Source organism: Bombyx mandarina, chromosome 23, assembly GCF_030267445.1.
Source record: "Bombyx mandarina strain Sakado chromosome 23, ASM3026744v2".
NCBI lineage: Eukaryota > Metazoa > Arthropoda > Insecta > Lepidoptera > Bombycidae > Bombyx > Bombyx mandarina.
Window position 1 is genome coordinate 14,009,978 of NC_143229.1, and position 19,797 is coordinate 14,029,774.

The window sequence follows — 19,797 nt, forward strand, 5'->3', positions numbered from 1 at the left end:
CCTTAGAATTTGCAATACAATTTATTCGCAAAATCTGTTCAAGCTTAGTGCAGTAAATGAATCCGAGATTTCAATTAAATTCGCAATTGTATTTGTTGTTGAAATCAATAGTTGTATGTAATAAATAGTTGATCGGTATTAAAAGTAAATTTTTATATAAAAATGTTTTCGTTTCATTTTAGATATATTCATTTATTGTATACATAAAATTAGGTACGTTTACGGCTTGATATAAATTTAAATAACTAAATAAAACATATCTTTATTATGTTTGTTTTATTAGAATTGTTGTATTTAGAAGTCGTCGTGGCCTAAAGGATAAGACGTCCGGTGCATTCGTACATAGGCGGCACTGAAAATTTCGGGAATTACGAAGTGACACAACATTACTATTTAAAAATGTTTTTATTGCTTTTCGAAGTATTCTCTGCGAAATTTGACACATTTTTCCATACGATGGAACCAATCATTAAAGCAACCATTCCATTCGGAAGTTGGGGTCTCCAAAATGGCCGTTTTGTAGGCGTCCACAGCTTCTTCAGGTGATGAAAATCTCTGTCCACGCAATTTATTCTTTATTTTAGGGAAAGTATAGAAATCATTAGGGCTTAGGTCGGGGCTGTACGGCGGATGGTCTAATAATTCTATGTTTTCTTGCTCTAAAAACTCTTGCCAATGTCAATGCAAATGCCAATGTCTAAAGTTGCCTGAATTTCGCGGTATGTCACATGTCGATCTTCCTCAATCAGCTTACGCACAGCATCAACGTTTTCTTGGGTGACTGCAGTTTTTGGACGACCTTGACGGGGATCATCACTGAGCTTGACACGTCCACGTTGAAACTCAACAAACCAGCGATAAATTGTGGTTTTGGATGGGGCTTCATTACCAAATGCAGAAATCATCCGGTCAACACACTGTTTTTGTGTTAAACCACTTCGAAAGTCATAATAAATCATCGCTCTTGAATTTTCTCGAGTCAATTCGATTTTCTCAACAACTAAACAAGTTTGACAAAACCTCGTGATAAGACCGAGAATCTTTTTTTAAATAAATAAATGGTATCGATATGGTATCGATTTTTAAAATCAAGGAGTTTTCAATTAAAAAGATTTTAATATGACAGGAACAGTGAAAATATTCCATTCCCGATACTTTTAGTGCAGCCCTCGTATGAAGCGATGTACCGGTGTTCGAATCCCGCAGGCGGGTACCAATTTTTCTAATGAAATATGTACTCAACAAATGTTAACGAATGACTTCCGCGGTGAAGGAATAACATCGTGTAATAAAAATGAAACCCGCAAAATTATAATTTGCGTAATTACTGGTGGTAGGACCTCTTGGGAGTCCACACGGGTAGGTACCACCACCCCGCCTATTTCCGCCGTGAAGCAATAATGCGTATCGGTTCGAAGGGTGGGGTAACCGTTGTAACTATACTGAGACCTTAGAACTTATATCTCGATGTGGGTGGCGCATTTACGTTGTAGATGTCTATGGGTTCCAATAACCACTTAACACCAGGTGGGCTGTGAGCTCGTCCACCCATCTAAGCAATAAAAAAAAAGATATTAGTTTCGCTAAATTACTGGTGGAACGTCCCCTGGTCACCCCCGCCCGGGTAGGTATCTCCTGCTTACTTCTGCCACTAAGCTATTAATGCGTTTTAGTTTAAAGGGTTGGCAGCCGTTGTAACTATACTTGAGACCTTAGAACTTATATCTCAAGGTGGGTGGCGCATTTACGTCGTAGATGTCTATGGGCTCCAGTATCCACTTAACACCAGGTGGTCTGTGAGCTCGTCCACCCATCTAAGCAATAAAAAATAAAAAAACACCTACTAAAACACAGTGAAATACAAACAACAAGTCTGATTTTACTTGTCTTTATTAATCAAATTGCCGTTGAGCATTCCGGCCTCGCCCGAGGGGGGGCGCTGTCGTCTTTAAATAAAAATGCTTTAATATAACCATAATATTATAATAATAACGTATAATATAATCATATATGTACAAATGACTCGGTGTCGGCGAGCGACCGCGCCTTATCACAAACCCTCTATTTTGGTGTCTGAAAAAAAAAACACATTTTTAGTAATACTCCTTCCATAGCCGGGAGGACGCGGGAGGGCGCAGGGGGGCAACTTGAAGGGTGGGAGAGCCGTATAATCGAACATTTGACCTCCCGTCTCAAGATAGGTCGTGAGCTCCGATTTAACTGAGTTATGGTATATGTAGGATATGTGTATATTTTATATTTGTATACTTCGTTCTTTAATTAGATTACATTGAATTGTTTGAAATTACATTAACACACGCTGTACGCTAGTAGTAGTAATGTATAGTAACAAAATGAATTCGTACCGAGTGCAGTCCTGAAAAGTTTTCTCTTAATAAAATATTTAAGAACAAAAATAATTTATTGTTTTATTTATGTCGATGATTCATGTAGTATTGCTCTGCCGGGGTCGCATTTGCCTTAGGTGAGCCTATAAGCCACCATGTGCAGGTCGTGGGGGGTGGGGGGGGTCTCTCCTGCCCTAGGTGGGCCATAGACCACAGAATAATGCTCGTACGGGGTGGGAGTCGCACAGTCCTATGTGGACTTGCAAGCCACCGAGTGCAGGTCGTAGGGATGGGGGGCGCACCGTCCTGGGTGTGCCTTCAGACAGCTGAATGAAGGTCGTGAGAGTCATACGTGCTCTTAGTGTATGAATGAAGGTCATAGAAGGTGGGGATCGCACCTGCCCTAGGTCATGGAGGAGGGATGGATGGAGGATGAAGTCATCGTGGCCTAAAGGATAAGACGTCTGGTGCATTCGTGTTGAGCGATGCAATTTTTCTAATGAAATACGTACTCAACAAAAATGTTCACTATTGACTTCCACGGTGAAGGATTAACATCGTGTAATAAAAATCAAACCCCAAAATTATAATTTGCGTAATTACTGGTGGTAGGACCTCTTGTGAGTCCGCGCGGGTGGGTACCACCACCCTATTTCTGCCGTGAAGCAGTAATGCGTTTCGGTTTGAAGGGTGGGGCATCAGGTGGGCTGTGAGCTCGTCCACCGAGCTAAGCAATAAAAAAAGAAAAAAGAAAAACGTATAGCACTCGGGAACTGCCGCGGTAAAGCTATTGCATAGCATTTTTTATCAACTTATGCAATTATAATTAGACAATGATAGTTTAATATTAAAACAATAATAAAACAAGACAACGCTATATTAAACATTAATAAAAGCAAAACCTTAACTGTCCCCTTCACACTCACAAGCTAGACCGCGCGAGAGAGAGATGGGCAGACTTTTCATGATGCGCATGCAGTGTGCCGTCACGCCACGCGCTTATTCACAAACACTACACAAGCGCAACGTGTGAATGTGATGAACGCGAGCTACATGGTAGGCGGAGTGAGGGGTGTTAGGTTTTTTTCGTTACGGAATTTCATGATTCGGTCGCCACGCTCAAGGCCCACGATAAAAGCTATGCAATAGCTTAAAAAAGGTGGGCCTGCAGGTCGGGGAGGTCGTACATGCTCTGAGTGAAGGTAATAGAAGGTAAGGGTCGCACCTTCCCTAGGTGGGCCTGCAGGCCGGCGAGTGCAGGTCGCGGTCGGCGCCGGCGAAGCTGATGTTGAGTAGCATGGCCTCGAAGGGGTCGCTGCGCATGCGCTGCTGGTTGGCGGCCGCCGCGGCGCCGCAGTCCGCCACCCGCCGCGCGTCGCACTGCCCGTCCTGCACGCACGACTTGTTAATGGCGCTTTTTTTTGTTTGGTTGTTGTGCCTAGGCTGAGAGGCTATTTCAGCGTAACCTTAACTAGTAGGTGAGCTCACGGGGCTCAAACCTGACGACGTTGCTAACACGAACCCTAGCAAGAGCCGTGCTTCGCAGAATCTACCACCGGATCGGAAACCCAACCCACTTTTTTTTTTTTTTTTATTGCCTAGGTATGTGGACGAGCTCACAGCCCACCTGGTGTTAAGTGGTTACTGGAACCCATAGACATCTACAATGTAAATGCGCCACACATCTTGAGATATAAGTTCTAAGATCTCAGTATAGTTACAACGGCTGCCCCACCCTTCAAACCGAAACGCATTACTGCTTCACGGCAGAAATAGGCAGGGTGGTGGTACCTACCCGCGCGGACTCACAAGAGGTCCTACCACCAGTAAAAGATCCGGCGAAGTGAGAAGATCCGGCGAGAAATTCAGTGGGGTGTGTCTGTGGGTTAATTTACTTGTTGAGCCCTTTATCGCAAGCGACGGGTTCGACGCGAACGATGACCGGTGCTTGTGGTACCTAAAAGCACCGTTACTGGATCGGGACAAAAAAAATTACCAAGATATATAAAACAAATATATTTGACCTTTGTATTTACCAGAATGTTCGCCAAACAAATTAATCATTAAAACAAAAATTGATGTTATTCATTCAGTCATATCTTTACCAGAGTTTTTGTTTCAATGTTTTATGTTTGAGGAACGTTTGTTCTGATATACTTACTGTTCTGGTAAATACAAACCAGCAGAGCGTCGTGGTGGACTCACCTCCGGGCGGGGGCTCCACAGCCGCACCACGGCCTCGATGCCGCTGGTGGCCAGCAGGAACATACTGGGGTGCATCTGGATGCAGTTGACGATGGACTCGTCCCCGCGCAGACAGCGCACGATGTTGCCGGTGCGGCGGCTCCAGATGAAGATGCTGCCGTCGTCGGAGCTGTATACGGAGAACACGCTGTGTTCAGATAGTTCTTTGCCTTCTTACTGCGGATTATGGTTAATTTCACCCCGAAATAATCTCATATATTATGATGTCGAAAATATATAATGAAGTCGTCACAGCCAACGAATAGGGGCGGGGGGGGGGTCACCCTGCTACCAAGCTGCGGGCGCGGGGCGGGGGGCCTCGGTTAGCCCTGGCTGTCCCCGGCGGCGCACCTACCCCGCGGCGATGTACTCGGCGTCGGGCCCCAGGAAGTTGGCCTCCTTGATGTCCGTGGTGGTGTTGCAATGGCCCAGGAACCGACACGTGTAGTCGCGGGCCGTGGCGCGGAGCTGCTTCTCCAAGGCCGAGATCTGCGTCCCGGTGCCCTCCTCTTCGCTGCCTGGACTTCCGGACCCTAGAGGCGATGACAACTTGTGTTATATTTATGTAAAGAAAAACTTTCATAGTCTCAAACTCTTTAGTTTTATAAAAAGTATTTTTCTTATATGTCATTCAGTGAAGTTTGACATTCAGTAAAAAGAAAGTTCAGTTTGTTTAAAAATATTAATTTTATTAGATTAAGGGCTGTAAATGTTGTTTTCTCATTATACACATAACAGAAAACGGAATTAAGTCTTTTATTGTTTATTTATTCTGGAGTACCCAATATCATTATATTTATTATCAAAGTAAAGGAAGGTGTTGCTGCCAAATTACATATTATTTTTTTATCTCATAGGTGTGTGAGCGCGCGGCGCACGCGACAACAGTATGCCGCCGCGTGCCTTCAGACATGAGATCAGAACAACAGCCTCAACAGAACGTGGTACATCGTTTTCAAAAACAATCAAAAATATTTTAATTATTGTCTCCATCCCGGCGTCCCCGGACAGGGGTTAGGATCAGTCCTTACCGCTGAACAAGTCATAGATCTGTTGTATAAAAAATAATGATATGGCACATGACAGTTTCACGGCCTGGCGTCGCGCGCGTACCTTCGGCGGGCTGCGCGTCGTTGGCCTCCAGGAGCGTGTTGATGTCCTTCTGCAGCAGGAACACGGCGTGGCTGGAGGCGTGCCGCGGGAACTTGTCCTTGAAGTAGAGCAGCGACTCGTGGGCCTCGCGCACCTTGCGCAGCTCCATGAGCCCCTTCGCGAGCCGGAAGTGCGACTTGACGTGCGCGGGCTCGAGGCGGATGGCCGTGTAGCAGTCCCGGACGGCGGCGTACGTGTCCCCGGCCCTGCGGCGGAACACATTCCCTCTGAGCACCGGCCCGCCTCCCCGCACCCGCCACCCCCCACCCCACCCCACCCGGCGACATCTCACCAGCCCCTCCTCATGAGCGCGGCTGCTCGGTTGGAGTACAGGATGGCGCAGTTCTGGCACTCCGCCAGCGCCCGGTTGTAGTACTCCACGGCGTGCGAGTAGTTCCCCTTTGCCATGTACCCGTTCGCCTGAGACACGACAGACGCGATGTTAGCAATACAAGTCTCATTCTCTCACTCTCACTCTCAAGGGTCAAAGAGAAATGTTAATTTGCACTCTTAAGAAGAGTAGTCCTCGTGTGACCCCCCGGTGCCTTCAGGGGAGAACGTGTTGTAACAGTGACTTATTACCACTGGGACATGCCACTTGGGTTCTTCCAAAACGACTTGCCGTCAACGTTTTTTTTGGCACTTTAATTTAAGACTGACTAAAAAGTTAAAAGACAGTGGCCGTAAAAAAATGAATAATAACTAACCGTTTCCTTGAGTTGCTTGACGTGGTCTGGCAGCTGGTGGGTGGGCGAATCGACGGGGGCCGCGGGCGCGGCGGGCGCGGGGGGAGGGGAGTCGGCGAGGATGGGGACGCTGGTTCCGTTCTTCGGAGCCACCTTACCGTCCTTGGGGCCGTGGTTATGTTGGATGATAAAGCTCTCCAGCAAGACGGGGCTCCGACCGTTGTTCAAGTCGAACAGGTACACCTGGCGGTGATGAAATGGTACAAGAACAGTTCTGGGAAAAAGACCAAGTGTGTTATTGCAGCCCACCAGGAGAGTTGAAGCCGAAGTTCCAATAAGGTTTTGTGCAGATCTTGACACGTTGTGAACACAGTGGCCTAGTGTGGTCACTCGCCGCAGTAGGGTTGTCAGATTCTGTCCTATCTGGTACTCGAACCTCATACTCCCACAGTGAAGGTGAGACAGAGACGGTGATATCAGGGACGCATCTTACTGATAAGTATGACTGCTCGTGTTAATTTGACATTTCCTTCCACGATTCCAATTTAAAATTTAGTCAACAAGAACTTCCACTATGCACTGAGAAGGAATTTGATTATTTTACAAATCGATTATTTCAATTACCTACCTTAACATTAAATACCCTTTTTCCATCCCTTGTTGGAACATGGGTATACTTTGTAGTTCAAATAGCCTGGACATCAGTAGCAGCTGCTGGAGAACATGAGAACAAACACCAGGAGGCGCGTACCTGCTCGGAGCCCAGGTTCACCAGCAGCTCGTTTCCGTCGTTACTGAAGGCCACGTACGTCGTCGACTTCTTGGGGAAGGTGTGCTCGTTCGGCTCCATGGACAAGTGACCTGCACCAACATAAAACAGCACGTGCTGCACATTGGACGGCAGACTTGTGTTTCACTTCACTAGCGGATACCAGTACATCAATTATGTTTAAATAACGGATGTGTCACTATGTCTGTCCGGGGTAAACTCTGAAATTAACTATCCGATTCCAAAAGTATTTTGAAACGGACACAAATCGAAGAATAAGGCTTGTTCTTACTATTACACTTCATAATATTTACAATGGCGGACTTAATGATTAAGGCATTAGCTACTAGTCAACCAAAAGAAGTGCAGCGTAAATAATGGTATGATGGCCGTATGCTCGTAAGCATACGGCCCACCCGATGGTGAGTGGTTTCCGTCGCCCATGGACTTCAGCAATGCCAGGGGCAGAGCCAAGCCGCTGCCTATCGATATTACCCTTATGTCGCGCGAGTGTCCGGCACAGCGGAGGGTCCGGCGTACCTGGTGCGAAGTAGTGCACGGAGTCCCGGAGGATGTTGTTCTCCGGGTCGCCGGCGCCGGCGCGCGAGCTGCACACGTGCTGCCGCTCCCACAACATGCGGTGGTGCGACGTGGACGACGCCTTGGTCTGCAAGCCGACGGCCGCGGCGAGATCAGTGACCCGACTACTCAATATACGCAAAATACCCCTTTAAGATGTAAGTTATAAGGTACACAATAGCATAAATTACAAGACTTTTTAAAATTATTAATTCTTCAACATTTATTTGATAAAATACTGTTAAAATAACATTAAACATGTTATGCAAAAGCGGCACCATTTTGTCTCCACTTGCGAAAAACTGGCAACACAATTTTTCCCCCCATTTTCTTTTTAATCCACAAATACTACATGACGTAAACTACTGTCACTTAATCTTTGAAACACTTCATGCTGTCAATACCAGTTCAAAAACCGTTGCGCTCCTTGATACTGTTCATAGGCAAATAAACCAGCTATAGACAGTGTATTGACATGATAATATCAGACTAACTTGTATTTTGGCCAGCTTGACCATCCTGGTATCGTACAGGCGAACGTAAAAGTCATTAGCACCGACGGCCAGCTGGTAAGGCCTCCTGGGGTTGACGGCCACGCACTTGGCCTCGGCGTACCGGCCCAGGTGGTTCAGCAGGTTAATCAGGACATTCGAGGAGTCAGAGTTGCAGCGGTGCGCCGTGCGGAGGTCGTGCTGCCTGGTGAGCAACGAGCACGTCATGCGGTCTGATGCGACACGCCTTTTTATGATCGATTCCGAAGAGTAGCACATTGGGCTAGCAGTGTTATTTAAACATTAAAATTTTTTTACTGGTGGTAGGACTTCTTGTGAGTCCGCGCGGGTAGGTACCACCACCCTACTTATTTCTGCCGTGAAGCAGTAATGCGTTTCGGTTTGAAGGGTGGGTCAGCCGTTGTAACTACACTTGAGACCTGAGAACTGATATCTCAAGGTTGGTGGCGCATTTACGTTGTAGATGTCTATTGGCTCCAGTAACCACTTAACAACTTAACTTAATGTGGGCTGTGAGTTCGTCCACCCACCTAAGCAATAATAATAAAAAAACAGTATTCGATTTACTATGTACGCGTATTTTGAAGTGATAGCTTTTTATGGGAGGTTAAGACGCTTCGTTACGTAACGCGTTACAGCGCCAATCTGTCTTGCTTCCTTTTCTCTCACGTATAGAGCGGGGGTACTCAAAACGTATGTAACTCCTAATTATTTATATATATAATACATTGAAATCTAGATATTAATAATGTACATGAATACATACATAAAATTCTAATGTATATTCAAGAATTGTAATTATAATAAATAACCTTTCCTTACATTATCATATCATATCATAAACCAGACCATAAAATTATTGATTTATTACAAGTCGAACCAACAGCCAACTCAATATAACAGTTTTGTAGCGTCGACCATAAAATATTGATTTATTTATTTATTACAAGGAGAACCAACAGTCAACTCAGTATAATATAACAAATAGCAGAGACAAAAAGCCAATTAATTTTCAAAACTCACAATATCAGTCCGTCTTCTCCCGCAGACCAGATCAGATGAGGCGTATCAGGAGGAGCAGCCAGCCTCTTGACCCTGCCGCAGTGGCAGGAGCACTCCAGCAGCGTGGCGCCCCCGCACACGCTGCGAGCCCGCACCGTGCTGTCGGCGGCGCACGTCACGATCGTGTCCGGCGACAGAAACTGGCAACGATACATAGCACCTTTAGAATTATAGAGATCCATTTCGAAATTTTTGGATTTCATCTTTAATTTAAACAATGGACCTAGAACGACCCTTTTCAGCGACTCTTAGTTATCAAATGACCAGAAGTCATATAAAGGGACAAAGCCATCTATCGGTCTCTTTCACTCCGTCCCCTTCCTCTAGGTTTTTTCGGTATGAGATCTTTAATCGATGTTTTCCAAAAAACACATTTTTTGGGATGGGTCTTTATAATTCTAAAGGTGCGACATGTAGCGCCCTGTTACTGCTGCCAAATGGCTCCAGTGGATCTTACATGACAACAGTCCGTCTGGTCACTAACGAAAGCCGAGTCTCTCTTCTTCTTTCTTTCCAATTACCCTCTGCTCGGGTGTAGGGCTCGAATCAAATCCTTCCATTTACATCAGGGGTTCCCAAACTTGCTTTGTCTACTGCCCACTTTCAGAATAAATTCTTTTCTAGCGCCCCCATTTTTTCATCTATTTAAAAACCACTATAGCGAGAGCTCAGTGGGTGTCTAAGAGTCCTCCTAGATTTAATTACAAATCGCCTCCCAACCTCTACACAACGCCCCCATTTTTTTTCCTAGGTGTCTTACCACCCCTCTTTAGGCCTGCAGTGCCAACAAGGGGGCGTTATCACCCACTTTAAGAAAGGCTGATTTACATAAACGCAAGTGGTCCATTCAAATATGTGTCCCAATTTATACCATATAATAAGACAAATAGTCCATTTAACATGCACATGTCATTGGTACATTACATTGTAATGAAAACATTTATCATCTAATTAACATAAACTCAATTTATCATCATAGCATACTCGATTTATCACTGTAAGTCCACATGTTTTAACTGTCAAATAAATTGTTAATTAAGACATAATTCAACTTTGTAACGATTTGCTCATTTTACCAGAACAGAGGATATACCTTATCTTAGTCTTTAGGGGCTAGTCAAATAATTAATCGACTTGGACTCTTGTACCTTTAACATTAATGGACTTCTATAATTCAGCATATTTTTTTCTGAAAACATGTTCATAATGCAAAGTAAACTAAGGAGCATTCAGCAGAGCAATTGCCAGATTTAGTTGTCTAAGTACTAACCAACTGGATAAAATATTATTACAGATAATACAACCTCAAAATTGTTGCCATATTGATTAAAAAATTGAATAGAATGGAAAATTCAATAACACTGTATGTATACTATTCAAAGGCATTACTTTCACAAAATCACATATGTTTTTACGATAAAAAGTTTATTATAATTTATGATGTAAGAAATAAATACATACTTTAACTGAAAATATATTTCCAGTGTGTCCCGTAGCAATATTGTGTAGCTGCTTGTAACGGTACGGGTCCCATAAAATAACATGCAGATCATCTGATGCCGATGCGAGTACTCTGTGAATTTTTTATTTAAATATATCAATAACTTAATCCAGTACAAACGAAATTGGTCTCCATATTATGATCCATGATATCGGTGCTTGTGTGTTATGGATTAGAGCAGATAAAAACGAGAAGGTGTACCTTCAATGTCTACATACTAATAATTCAATGCCCAAATCCACTACTATCCTATTTGTTTATGTACAAGGTGTGGGCACAGTGCTCCTGGGGAGCTCATGCTCACATTGACTACCAGACGTTTTCTTAATGATCGCCACAACAAATCTAAACCGTTTTAACATACATGTCTGATACGTTAGTAAATATAAAAATTAAATTAAATAGAAAAATTGAGCACACTACGTGTATCTACATATATATAAATTTTGATAAATGTAGCATTGGTAAAACGGTTGGCATAACTTACATTTCAATAAAAATGTAAGATAAATACAGAATACTGCTAACACCTTAAGATAAACCTCACAATCGCCAGTATGTACATTGTATCATGTCTGTCGGTCCTTTCATAACTATCTAAGTGATGCAAATTCAATTATTTTCAGGTTTTAAGGGAAAACAAATATATACGAAAAATATTTTTATACCTTTATTATTTTTATTTTAAAGATCAGATTGTTTTTGTTATATGAAAAGTATAAAAATGAAGCAATTCTATGTAAATTGTGAGTAATTTGTATTTATATTATAAGTATTATTGTAAATGTAGTAATAATAAGTAAAATGTTATGTAATGAATGGCTTTTTAATCACTAAGTAATTAAAGTGTAGATCAAAGTTCATAAACTTGTTCTTGTAATAATATAACTGAATGGTTGATAATTTGTGAACCCACAGATAGAAACTTTCACCTGCATATCATTATCATCATGATCATCATCATCATCATCAGCCCACATTCGTCACGTTTGGACATAGGCCTCTCCAAATCCACACCACTGAACCCGGTCTTCAACTCTCCCCATCCACCTCTTGCCAACCACCGTTCTGAGGATTAACGTTGGTTCAAACTTTGTGGAGTGCAATAATGCAGCTAGCACTGGTTTGTCCATCTTTCTTCTTCTTCTTTTAGATAATTTGGCTCCAACGCCTTTGGCATTGATTTTGCCAATGTCAAAGTATTTACAAAAATGACAGGTGCTTAGAGAGGGAAAAAATTACTAAATCTAAATACAAATAAATTTGGTCGGTTTTTCCATACGCGAATCTGTGGTTTTAAGAACAGCACAAACAAATATATGTTAGACTAACTACTTTAGAGATAAATATTATTAGCAGATAAAAATTTACACAGAATATTTACATGTTCAGAATAGACTAAAGTTAATAAACAATTAATATTAATAGGCCGGGGAATGTCATTGGGAAGGATATCATAAAGAGGGGATACGATATTGGTGCAGTCGAAGAAAATGTGATGCAGGGTACCCTCATCTAATCCACACTCACAAAGAGAATGGTCACGGACTCTAATTTTGGCAAGAAAAACAGGGGAGCAAACATGGCCAAGTCTAAGACGGATTATAGCTGGGACAATTTTTTAGGAAGATGGCAGGGGGAGGAAAACCAAGGCTTAGAGGGCAAAAAAAAAAAAAAAAGAAAAAAAAAAAAAAAAGGGTCGGTTTCAAGTTACCATAATGCTTACCTACTGACTGACGAGAAATCTGCCAGCTTTCATTCCAAGATTGAAGCATATCAGATTTTGCCAGAGAATGTAAATCTCGAGGAAAAATTTTGTTATACTTGTTACAGCCCATAACAACAGCCTCCTTGGCACAGGAGTCAGCAAGCTCATTCCCACAAATTCCGCTATGACTTGGGATCCAGACGAGAGTGACATCAAGTCCGGAGCAGTGACATTGAAACAGAGTTTCTTTAATTTTTAATATAATTTCAAAATTGACTTTTGAATGCGATGGAAATTTAGTTATGTCTTGAAGACAGCTTAAGGAGTCCGAAAAAATTACCGATTTACTTAGACCGCGGGTTTTAACAAAAAGAGCTGCTTCTAAAAGAGCAACAGCTTCACCAGAGTACACAGAGGAAGTCTGAGGGAGTTTGTATTTTAAGGAGATTTTAAACTTGGGGATCCATACCGCAGCACCTACAGGACCATTTTGGGATAGTTTAGATGCATCAGTGAATAGGTGATAATGATTAGGCCATTGTAGTTGTACTATGTTCTGAAATTGTAAATTTGCTCCTGGGGAGTCTTTATGGATCCCAATATTCAAGAAGGTAGTGGGACGAAATAAAAGACAGTCAAAAGAGAAAAGAAAGGGGGGGAATTTATCATATTGAGAAATTCGAGAAGCTAAATTTTGCAGTTTCTTATACGAGTTGACAAGAGGAGGTACAGATTTATGATGCCAGTATCTAGAGGTTTCGGTCAGTTGAGCTAGTTGGGAAAGTAGATCTAAAAGGGGGTGGTTTGAGAGAGAAATTACTTTGTAGAAAAATCTATCAGTTAGAAACTGTCTACGCAAGGCTAAAGGAGGTTCAAAACATTCAACTTGTAGGGCATTTATAGGGGAAGATTTCATGGCGCCAGAGATGATTCTGAGGCATTTTGATTGAATACGATTTAGTTTTGTAAGTGCCGTTTTATTACAAGGCTCCAAAACAAAGCAACCATAGTCAAAGTGACTTCTAATTAAAGCATTATAAAGAAGCTTCTGGCTGTAAGGATGTGAACCCCACTTAGCACCGGAGAGTGCGCGTAGAACATTGAGGCTCTTCTCAACTTTATTGCAGATATAGTTTAAATGGTGAACACCGGAGAGTTTAGAATCCAAGAGAATGCCCAAAAACTTAACTTTACTCAAGACTGGAATAGATTGGTTACAAATTTCAATATTTATTTCAGGGATAACTCTCTTACGGGAGAAAGCAACCGCAGAACATTTAGGGATGGACAGGGATAAGCAGTGATCATTCAACCAAGAATTCAGATTAAACAAAGCAGAATTTAGACAATTACAAGCTTGTGAGAAAGAATTAGATATGGTATAGAGGGCAATATCGTCAGCATATTGGAGGATACGGCAAAAACGGTTCACAGTAGTATCTAAAATAGCAGTGTAAATATTATAAAGCAGAGGACTGAGAACAGAACCCTGAGGCAGACCTTTCCAGGTCCGATGAGAAGAATTTTCACCTAAGATGCGAACTATAATAGATCTGTCATAAAACAAATTGAAGATAAAATTCACAATTCTAGGAGGCATATTCAGGTTAATAAGTTTTTGTCTAAGTAAATGAAGGTCGACATTGTCGTATGCAGAGGAAATATCTAGAAAAACTGCTATAACATGACGATTTTGAGAGAATGCAACACGAATATCTGAAGTGAGGAGACTCAGGCTGTCCAATGTTCCGTAACCTCGTCTAAAGCCAAACTGACTATTAGGGAGAATAGACCTGTTTTCAACTATCCATTCTAGACGATTTTTTATCAAATGTTCCATAATTTTAGCTAGCACACTCGAGAGAGCAATAGGTCTATATGAACAAGATTGAGCTGGATCCTTGCCTGGTTTTAGAATTGGGATTATCAATTGAGTTTTCCATGAGGCTGGAATAGAACTGGAGAGAAATATATGATTTAAAAGATTTAGAAAGATTTTTTTAGAAGAGTCAGATAATTTTTTTATAAAAGAGTACGGGAAGCCATCTATACCTGGGGCTGAATCTCGGAGGTTGTCAAGAACACAGCATAGTTCTGCAAATGAGAAGCTGGAATTCATGGGGTCATTAGAGGCGGAGGAGGGAATTAAGGGACAAGGTTTAAAAGGCACAAAGGGTGGGCAGAGTTTGGAGATAAAATCAGGAAGCCAAGACAAGGAATTAGAATTAATATTATTATCAGATTGGGATTTACGAAATGCTTTTATTTTTTTCCAAATCAAGGGGGCAGGAGTTCTTGGGGAGAGAGACTCGCAAAAATTACGCCAAGCAAGAGATTTCTTTTGTCGCAAAAATCTTTTAGTGATGGCCGAAATTCAGACTCAGCCTCCTTGCGTTTTTGGACTATTTGGGAGCATTCAGCATCCCACCATGCTGGTGAGGGAATTTTATTTGAAGCTGAATTCTTTAAGGGAATGGTTAGTTCGGCAGCAGAGGATAAAATGGAACAAAATTCTAGGTACAAAAATAGAGTATTTTCATCATTTGCGTCAGGAAGAGATTCAAGATTATTTTGAACTAAAGATGAATACTTTTGCCAGTCGGCCTTGTTAAGTCTGAATTTCAAAAGGAGTTCATATGGAATTGAAGATGGGATGGAAGAATCGGCTAGAGTTAGTAATATTGGAAGATGATCACTGCCATGGGAGTTAGACAGAACAGACCAAGAAATCGAGTTAACTAAAGAGGGAGAGGACAAGGACAGGTCTAGGGCACTTGGACTTTGGGATGGGGATACTCTACGGGTGGGAGTTCCTTCATTAAGTAGACACAAATTTAATTGATCAAGTTTATCAAGAAATAATGAGGAATTTGAGTCACATAACTCAGAACCCCACATTGTATGGCGTATATTAAAATCTCCTAAGACTAAGAGAGGACATGGAAGAGAGGTTAAGAGTGTCGAAAAATCTTGAATAAGGTTACTATTAGGGTGAGGGATGTACACTGAGACCACTGTGATGTTAAAGCAGCGAACTGCCACAATGTTAATTGCTGAGGAATGAGGAGGAAGGGTAATGCGAGAAAAAGATATATTTCTTCTGACCAAGATAGCAGTTCCTGCCCAGCCGTCGTCTCTGTCATCGCGGAGACACGAGAACCCGGGCACCCTAAGCAGAGTATCCGGTCTCAACCATGACTCCGCAACAGCAAAGAGGACAGGGTTATATTGATTAGATAGATAAATTATTTCTTGTTTTTTATTTCTGATACTACGACAGTTCCATTGTAGGACCTTCGTCATTATGCTTTGGTTGAGAGTTGACGAGACTAGAGATTAAAGCGTGAATCTGAATCAAGACGTTGTTCGGTAGTATATCATTGAATTTTGATAAAATATTTAAAAGCAGCATTGACATTAATTCCGCGAGATTATCATTTGTAGCAGGGGCACAGGGGGTGGGAGTCCTAAGAGCACAACCATTGGGTAAACAAGAGTTATGAGGGCTAATAATATCGTTGTGAGCATGACGATCATAAGACTTGGAAAGTATTGGTTTAGACGATTTTTCAATAAAAACAGTTTTTTTGTATGATGAAGTTGACGGAGTATGACGCGAAGATGAGGGGGAGGAAGTCGGGAGGGTATTCGAAGATGGAGCTGATCGGCTTAGGAAGATAGGTTTTTGGGGAAGAGAAGAATTGGCCACATAGGCATAGGAGGTGCGGACTGAAGGAAATCTACGAGCTGCCTCAATATAACTAATATTTTCTTCAGACATAACCATCTTAATTGATCTTTGACGGGCATGTTCGGGGCATTTCGGGTCAGAGGCGGGATGACAACCAGAGCAGAACAAGCAGGTTATGTTACTTTCTGGAACACTACAAGAATTACCTTCATGGGGGCCTGCGCATCGAGAACAGCGGGCTTGCGATCGACATTGATCACGAATGTGCCCAAAACGACAACACTTTAAACACTGAATAGTGGGAAGTGTATATATGTTTACAGGGAGGGAAACGCTGCAACAATATACATGTTTAGGAAGAACTTGCCCAAGAAAAGAGAGGACAACTGTACCCGTCGGTTCCCATACTGTTTTTCCATCTATTTTCTTTTTCTTATTCATTCTTCTGGCTTTAATGACGGTGGTTGAAACAGACCGACACTCAATCCATGAGACTAGGTCCTCAAGAGACCACTCTACAGGAATTTGTCTCACGACACCCATCCTGGTAACTTGAAAGCGTGGAATAATTGCTGACAATTTGTTAGAAGAAAGTAATGGGTTTGTTAAAAATGAATTCGCTTCGTTATATGTTTTAAAAATAATAGCAGCCCTATTTCTACCCATGTTTTTAATTTCATCTATCTCTGAGATCTTACCATTGTAGATAATTTGAGCAATTTTAAGGGTACGGGTGTGGTTCGAAACTGGGGAAAAGTCACCGTCTGAACGAGATACATGGACAACAAAAGGGCCAGAGTCAGTTTCAGAGTAATTAAGAACTGAATTGTTATCAAAACCTGGCCGGGTGTAGGTATGTTGAATAGAGGCAGCTGCCGGTAAATGTGGAGCTGATCTTTTTTCTGGGACGCTTAATACGTCTTCCGCAGGGCGTTTTTGTGAAGCTTTCACAGGAGAATTAAGCATTAGAGAAAGATCGTCCATCTCTGAATCTAAAGAAGACCTCCCTCTGTCCGGCGGGACGTTTTCGCCCACCGAGGACGACATTGACATAAAAAATACACTTACCAGTTAAATGAAACTTAAACTAATCCACCACCAACAAAAATAGGGCAACACAATTCTTAAAAACACAGAAAAAACGGGAAAAACACTAAAAATAATCGAAACGTGTGTGATCTGACAGATGTCCAACTACCCACCCTCTCCTTGTCCATCTTTGTCATTATTTGTTACAGTTCACTGCACATACATTATAGATAGCATTGGGGCCATGAATTTTACACCTATATTAAAGTCACATTCTTCAAATGTTTTGTGACTAATTAAATGTAAATGATATGAATGTATCCTTATCTATTTTCAATTACACATTTATGTAAATAAAAGTTGTTCTGATTTACATGTTTAAAAATAAATTAACAAAAAATGACAAAGAACGACAAAGATAGACAGACCCAGTGCTAGAGCTATATTATTGCACTCTACAAAGTCTGAATCAACATTAATTCTCAGTATCTTAAAATTTTCAAATGTCTGACTTAAGTTAGTTTATGAAAGGTAGTTTTAACATGACTTCCATGACACAGCATTCAGACACAAAGAGGAATGTGAAGCATTATCACGAGTGCTCATTAGCTCCATTTTCACAATTTATAGACAGTTGTACATAATCTATAGCTTTGCCAAAATAAGCATTTAAAAAACAATACATTATTATTACACAAACATCTAATACTTGTGAATGTTAGCCACAGTTTGATGTCAATAAATGTAAATATTATGCTAAACAATACAACTGTACAAAGTGCAATACATATAAATAAACAAACACCTGCAGACATTTGTAACATACTGATGTAATTCCAGACACTCTCCACTACAAATATCACTAATATTCCAAAAAAACATCAATTTCCTCAAACTACTCACACACCACCTATCATGTATTGATAGCAGAAACCTTGCCAGAATTGGCAAACAGTAACTTTGCCAATGTCATCATAATTATACAAACAGTTTAGCTCCACTTAGAAAATAAACCTTCATATAATTTATCAAGACAGACTAAACTACTCAATTATACAATCTCTTTCTAATTCTGTAGATCTATTGCTGCTTATATCCTAATTATACAAGCCAAGTTTAAATGCAAGTCTTCAGTATTGAAAGGTATAATTAAGATTTCAGATTAAAATCTGTTTAATATTACCATCCATCAAAAACCGTAAACACATTAAACATTTCAAGAGTAGATGATATTTGTAGTTAATGCTTTTGTGCTTTTTTGTAATCAAAATTAATGAAGTCGTATATGCCGTATTACTAAAGACTAAGGTGAAATAGTACAGAGAACCTTTACATTGTAATTATATCTGTTGGAGAGTATTTTTTTCCAGCTCCAAGTTATTAGTGTTTACTTACGATCCATCAGCATTCCACTCTAGGCAGTTGACGCATCCCATGTGCCCTTGAAGCTCTTTCTCCAACCCAAGTCTGTCGATCATACTCCTCGTCACCATTAGTCGGTTTTGGAACTGCCTGTCGATGTCACCTCGCTCTCGGGCCACCGCCAGACCTAAGGTGCCCTTCGCCCAAGCCTGTTCCTCCCTCCTACCCATGTCTGCTGTTTTCTCAATATGTCTGAACTACCATCACCAAAAAATTCGCAAATTAACTACAATCGAATCTATTTATAGCATTTCACAAAGCAAATGATCTTCCATTATAATACACATAATGGTATTAAATGAATGTTTAATGCAGATAAAAAGATATTAATATTAATTGAAGAACAATGGAAAACTTGAGAACTTTTTTGTCTTTAGTGAAATTCTCCCGAAAATATTTTCGTGTGACAATTTTAAAATGTCAAGTGCCAAACAGCTGAGCAAAATTGCCAGGTAAAATGTTAAGCAATAAAATTTAAAACATAATGGTCTAAGAATTTGCCATATCATTCCCGGCTTCTTCAACATGGCATATAAATACACTTAATTTAATTATGACAGCACCGGGAAGGACTCAACAACGGGTGTTCTTGTGGGAAGTCCTTGAGCGTGAAAGTGACTGGTGCAGGAGCTAAGTTTGATGTTTCGTTAGGAAATACCTACAAAGCTTCAGAGCCGAGTTATCTGCAGAGTAGCACCGTGAAATATACGTTCACGATAAATGTTTCATGTCTGAGGCATGCGCCCTGTTCTCATTATACAAAGTGGTGTCAACTTATGAGAACGAAATGCACTATCGAAACTTATACTTGCAAGTGGCAATCTAGCATTCGCCTTGCGTCGCTTTGACTTCTATCTAATCTGAGACTTAAACGAGAACTGTTAAGCGACAAGAGGTTTATGAGGGATCAACTATGACATGCTCCATTTACTACCAATAACGTATTTACCTACATTAAACTTATTGTAGTGATTTAAAACACATTGATAGCCTTAATCAATGAGTTCGTTACCAATTTATTGCTTATTTGCAAACATTTTAAGACTGTACTGAAAATTATGAAATGTTCACAAGCCCTTAGCTTTTTCCGTTTT

At 41.2% G+C, this 19,797-nt stretch overlaps 1 protein-coding gene across 1 annotated transcript; it reads right to left on the reverse strand.

Annotated features, from left to right (window-relative positions):
* Positions 1–1,872: 1,872 nt before the first annotated feature.
* On the reverse strand, positions 1,873–19,136 carry adp (WD and tetratricopeptide repeats 1). Its single transcript, XM_028185962.2, has 13 exons — positions 18,677–19,136; positions 10,814–10,925; positions 9,314–9,492; positions 8,273–8,474; positions 7,740–7,866; positions 7,182–7,291; positions 6,452–6,673; positions 6,037–6,164; positions 5,706–5,950; positions 4,948–5,125; positions 4,554–4,722; positions 3,574–3,737; positions 1,873–2,073 (listed from the first exon to the last, which is right to left on the reverse strand). The coding sequence occupies exons 1-12, from the start codon at positions 18,871–18,873 to the stop codon at positions 3,579–3,581; spliced, it is 2,028 nt and encodes a 675-aa protein (XP_028041763.1). The 5' UTR covers positions 18,874–19,136; the 3' UTR covers positions 1,873–2,073; positions 3,574–3,578.
* Positions 19,137–19,797: the final 661 nt, after the last annotated feature.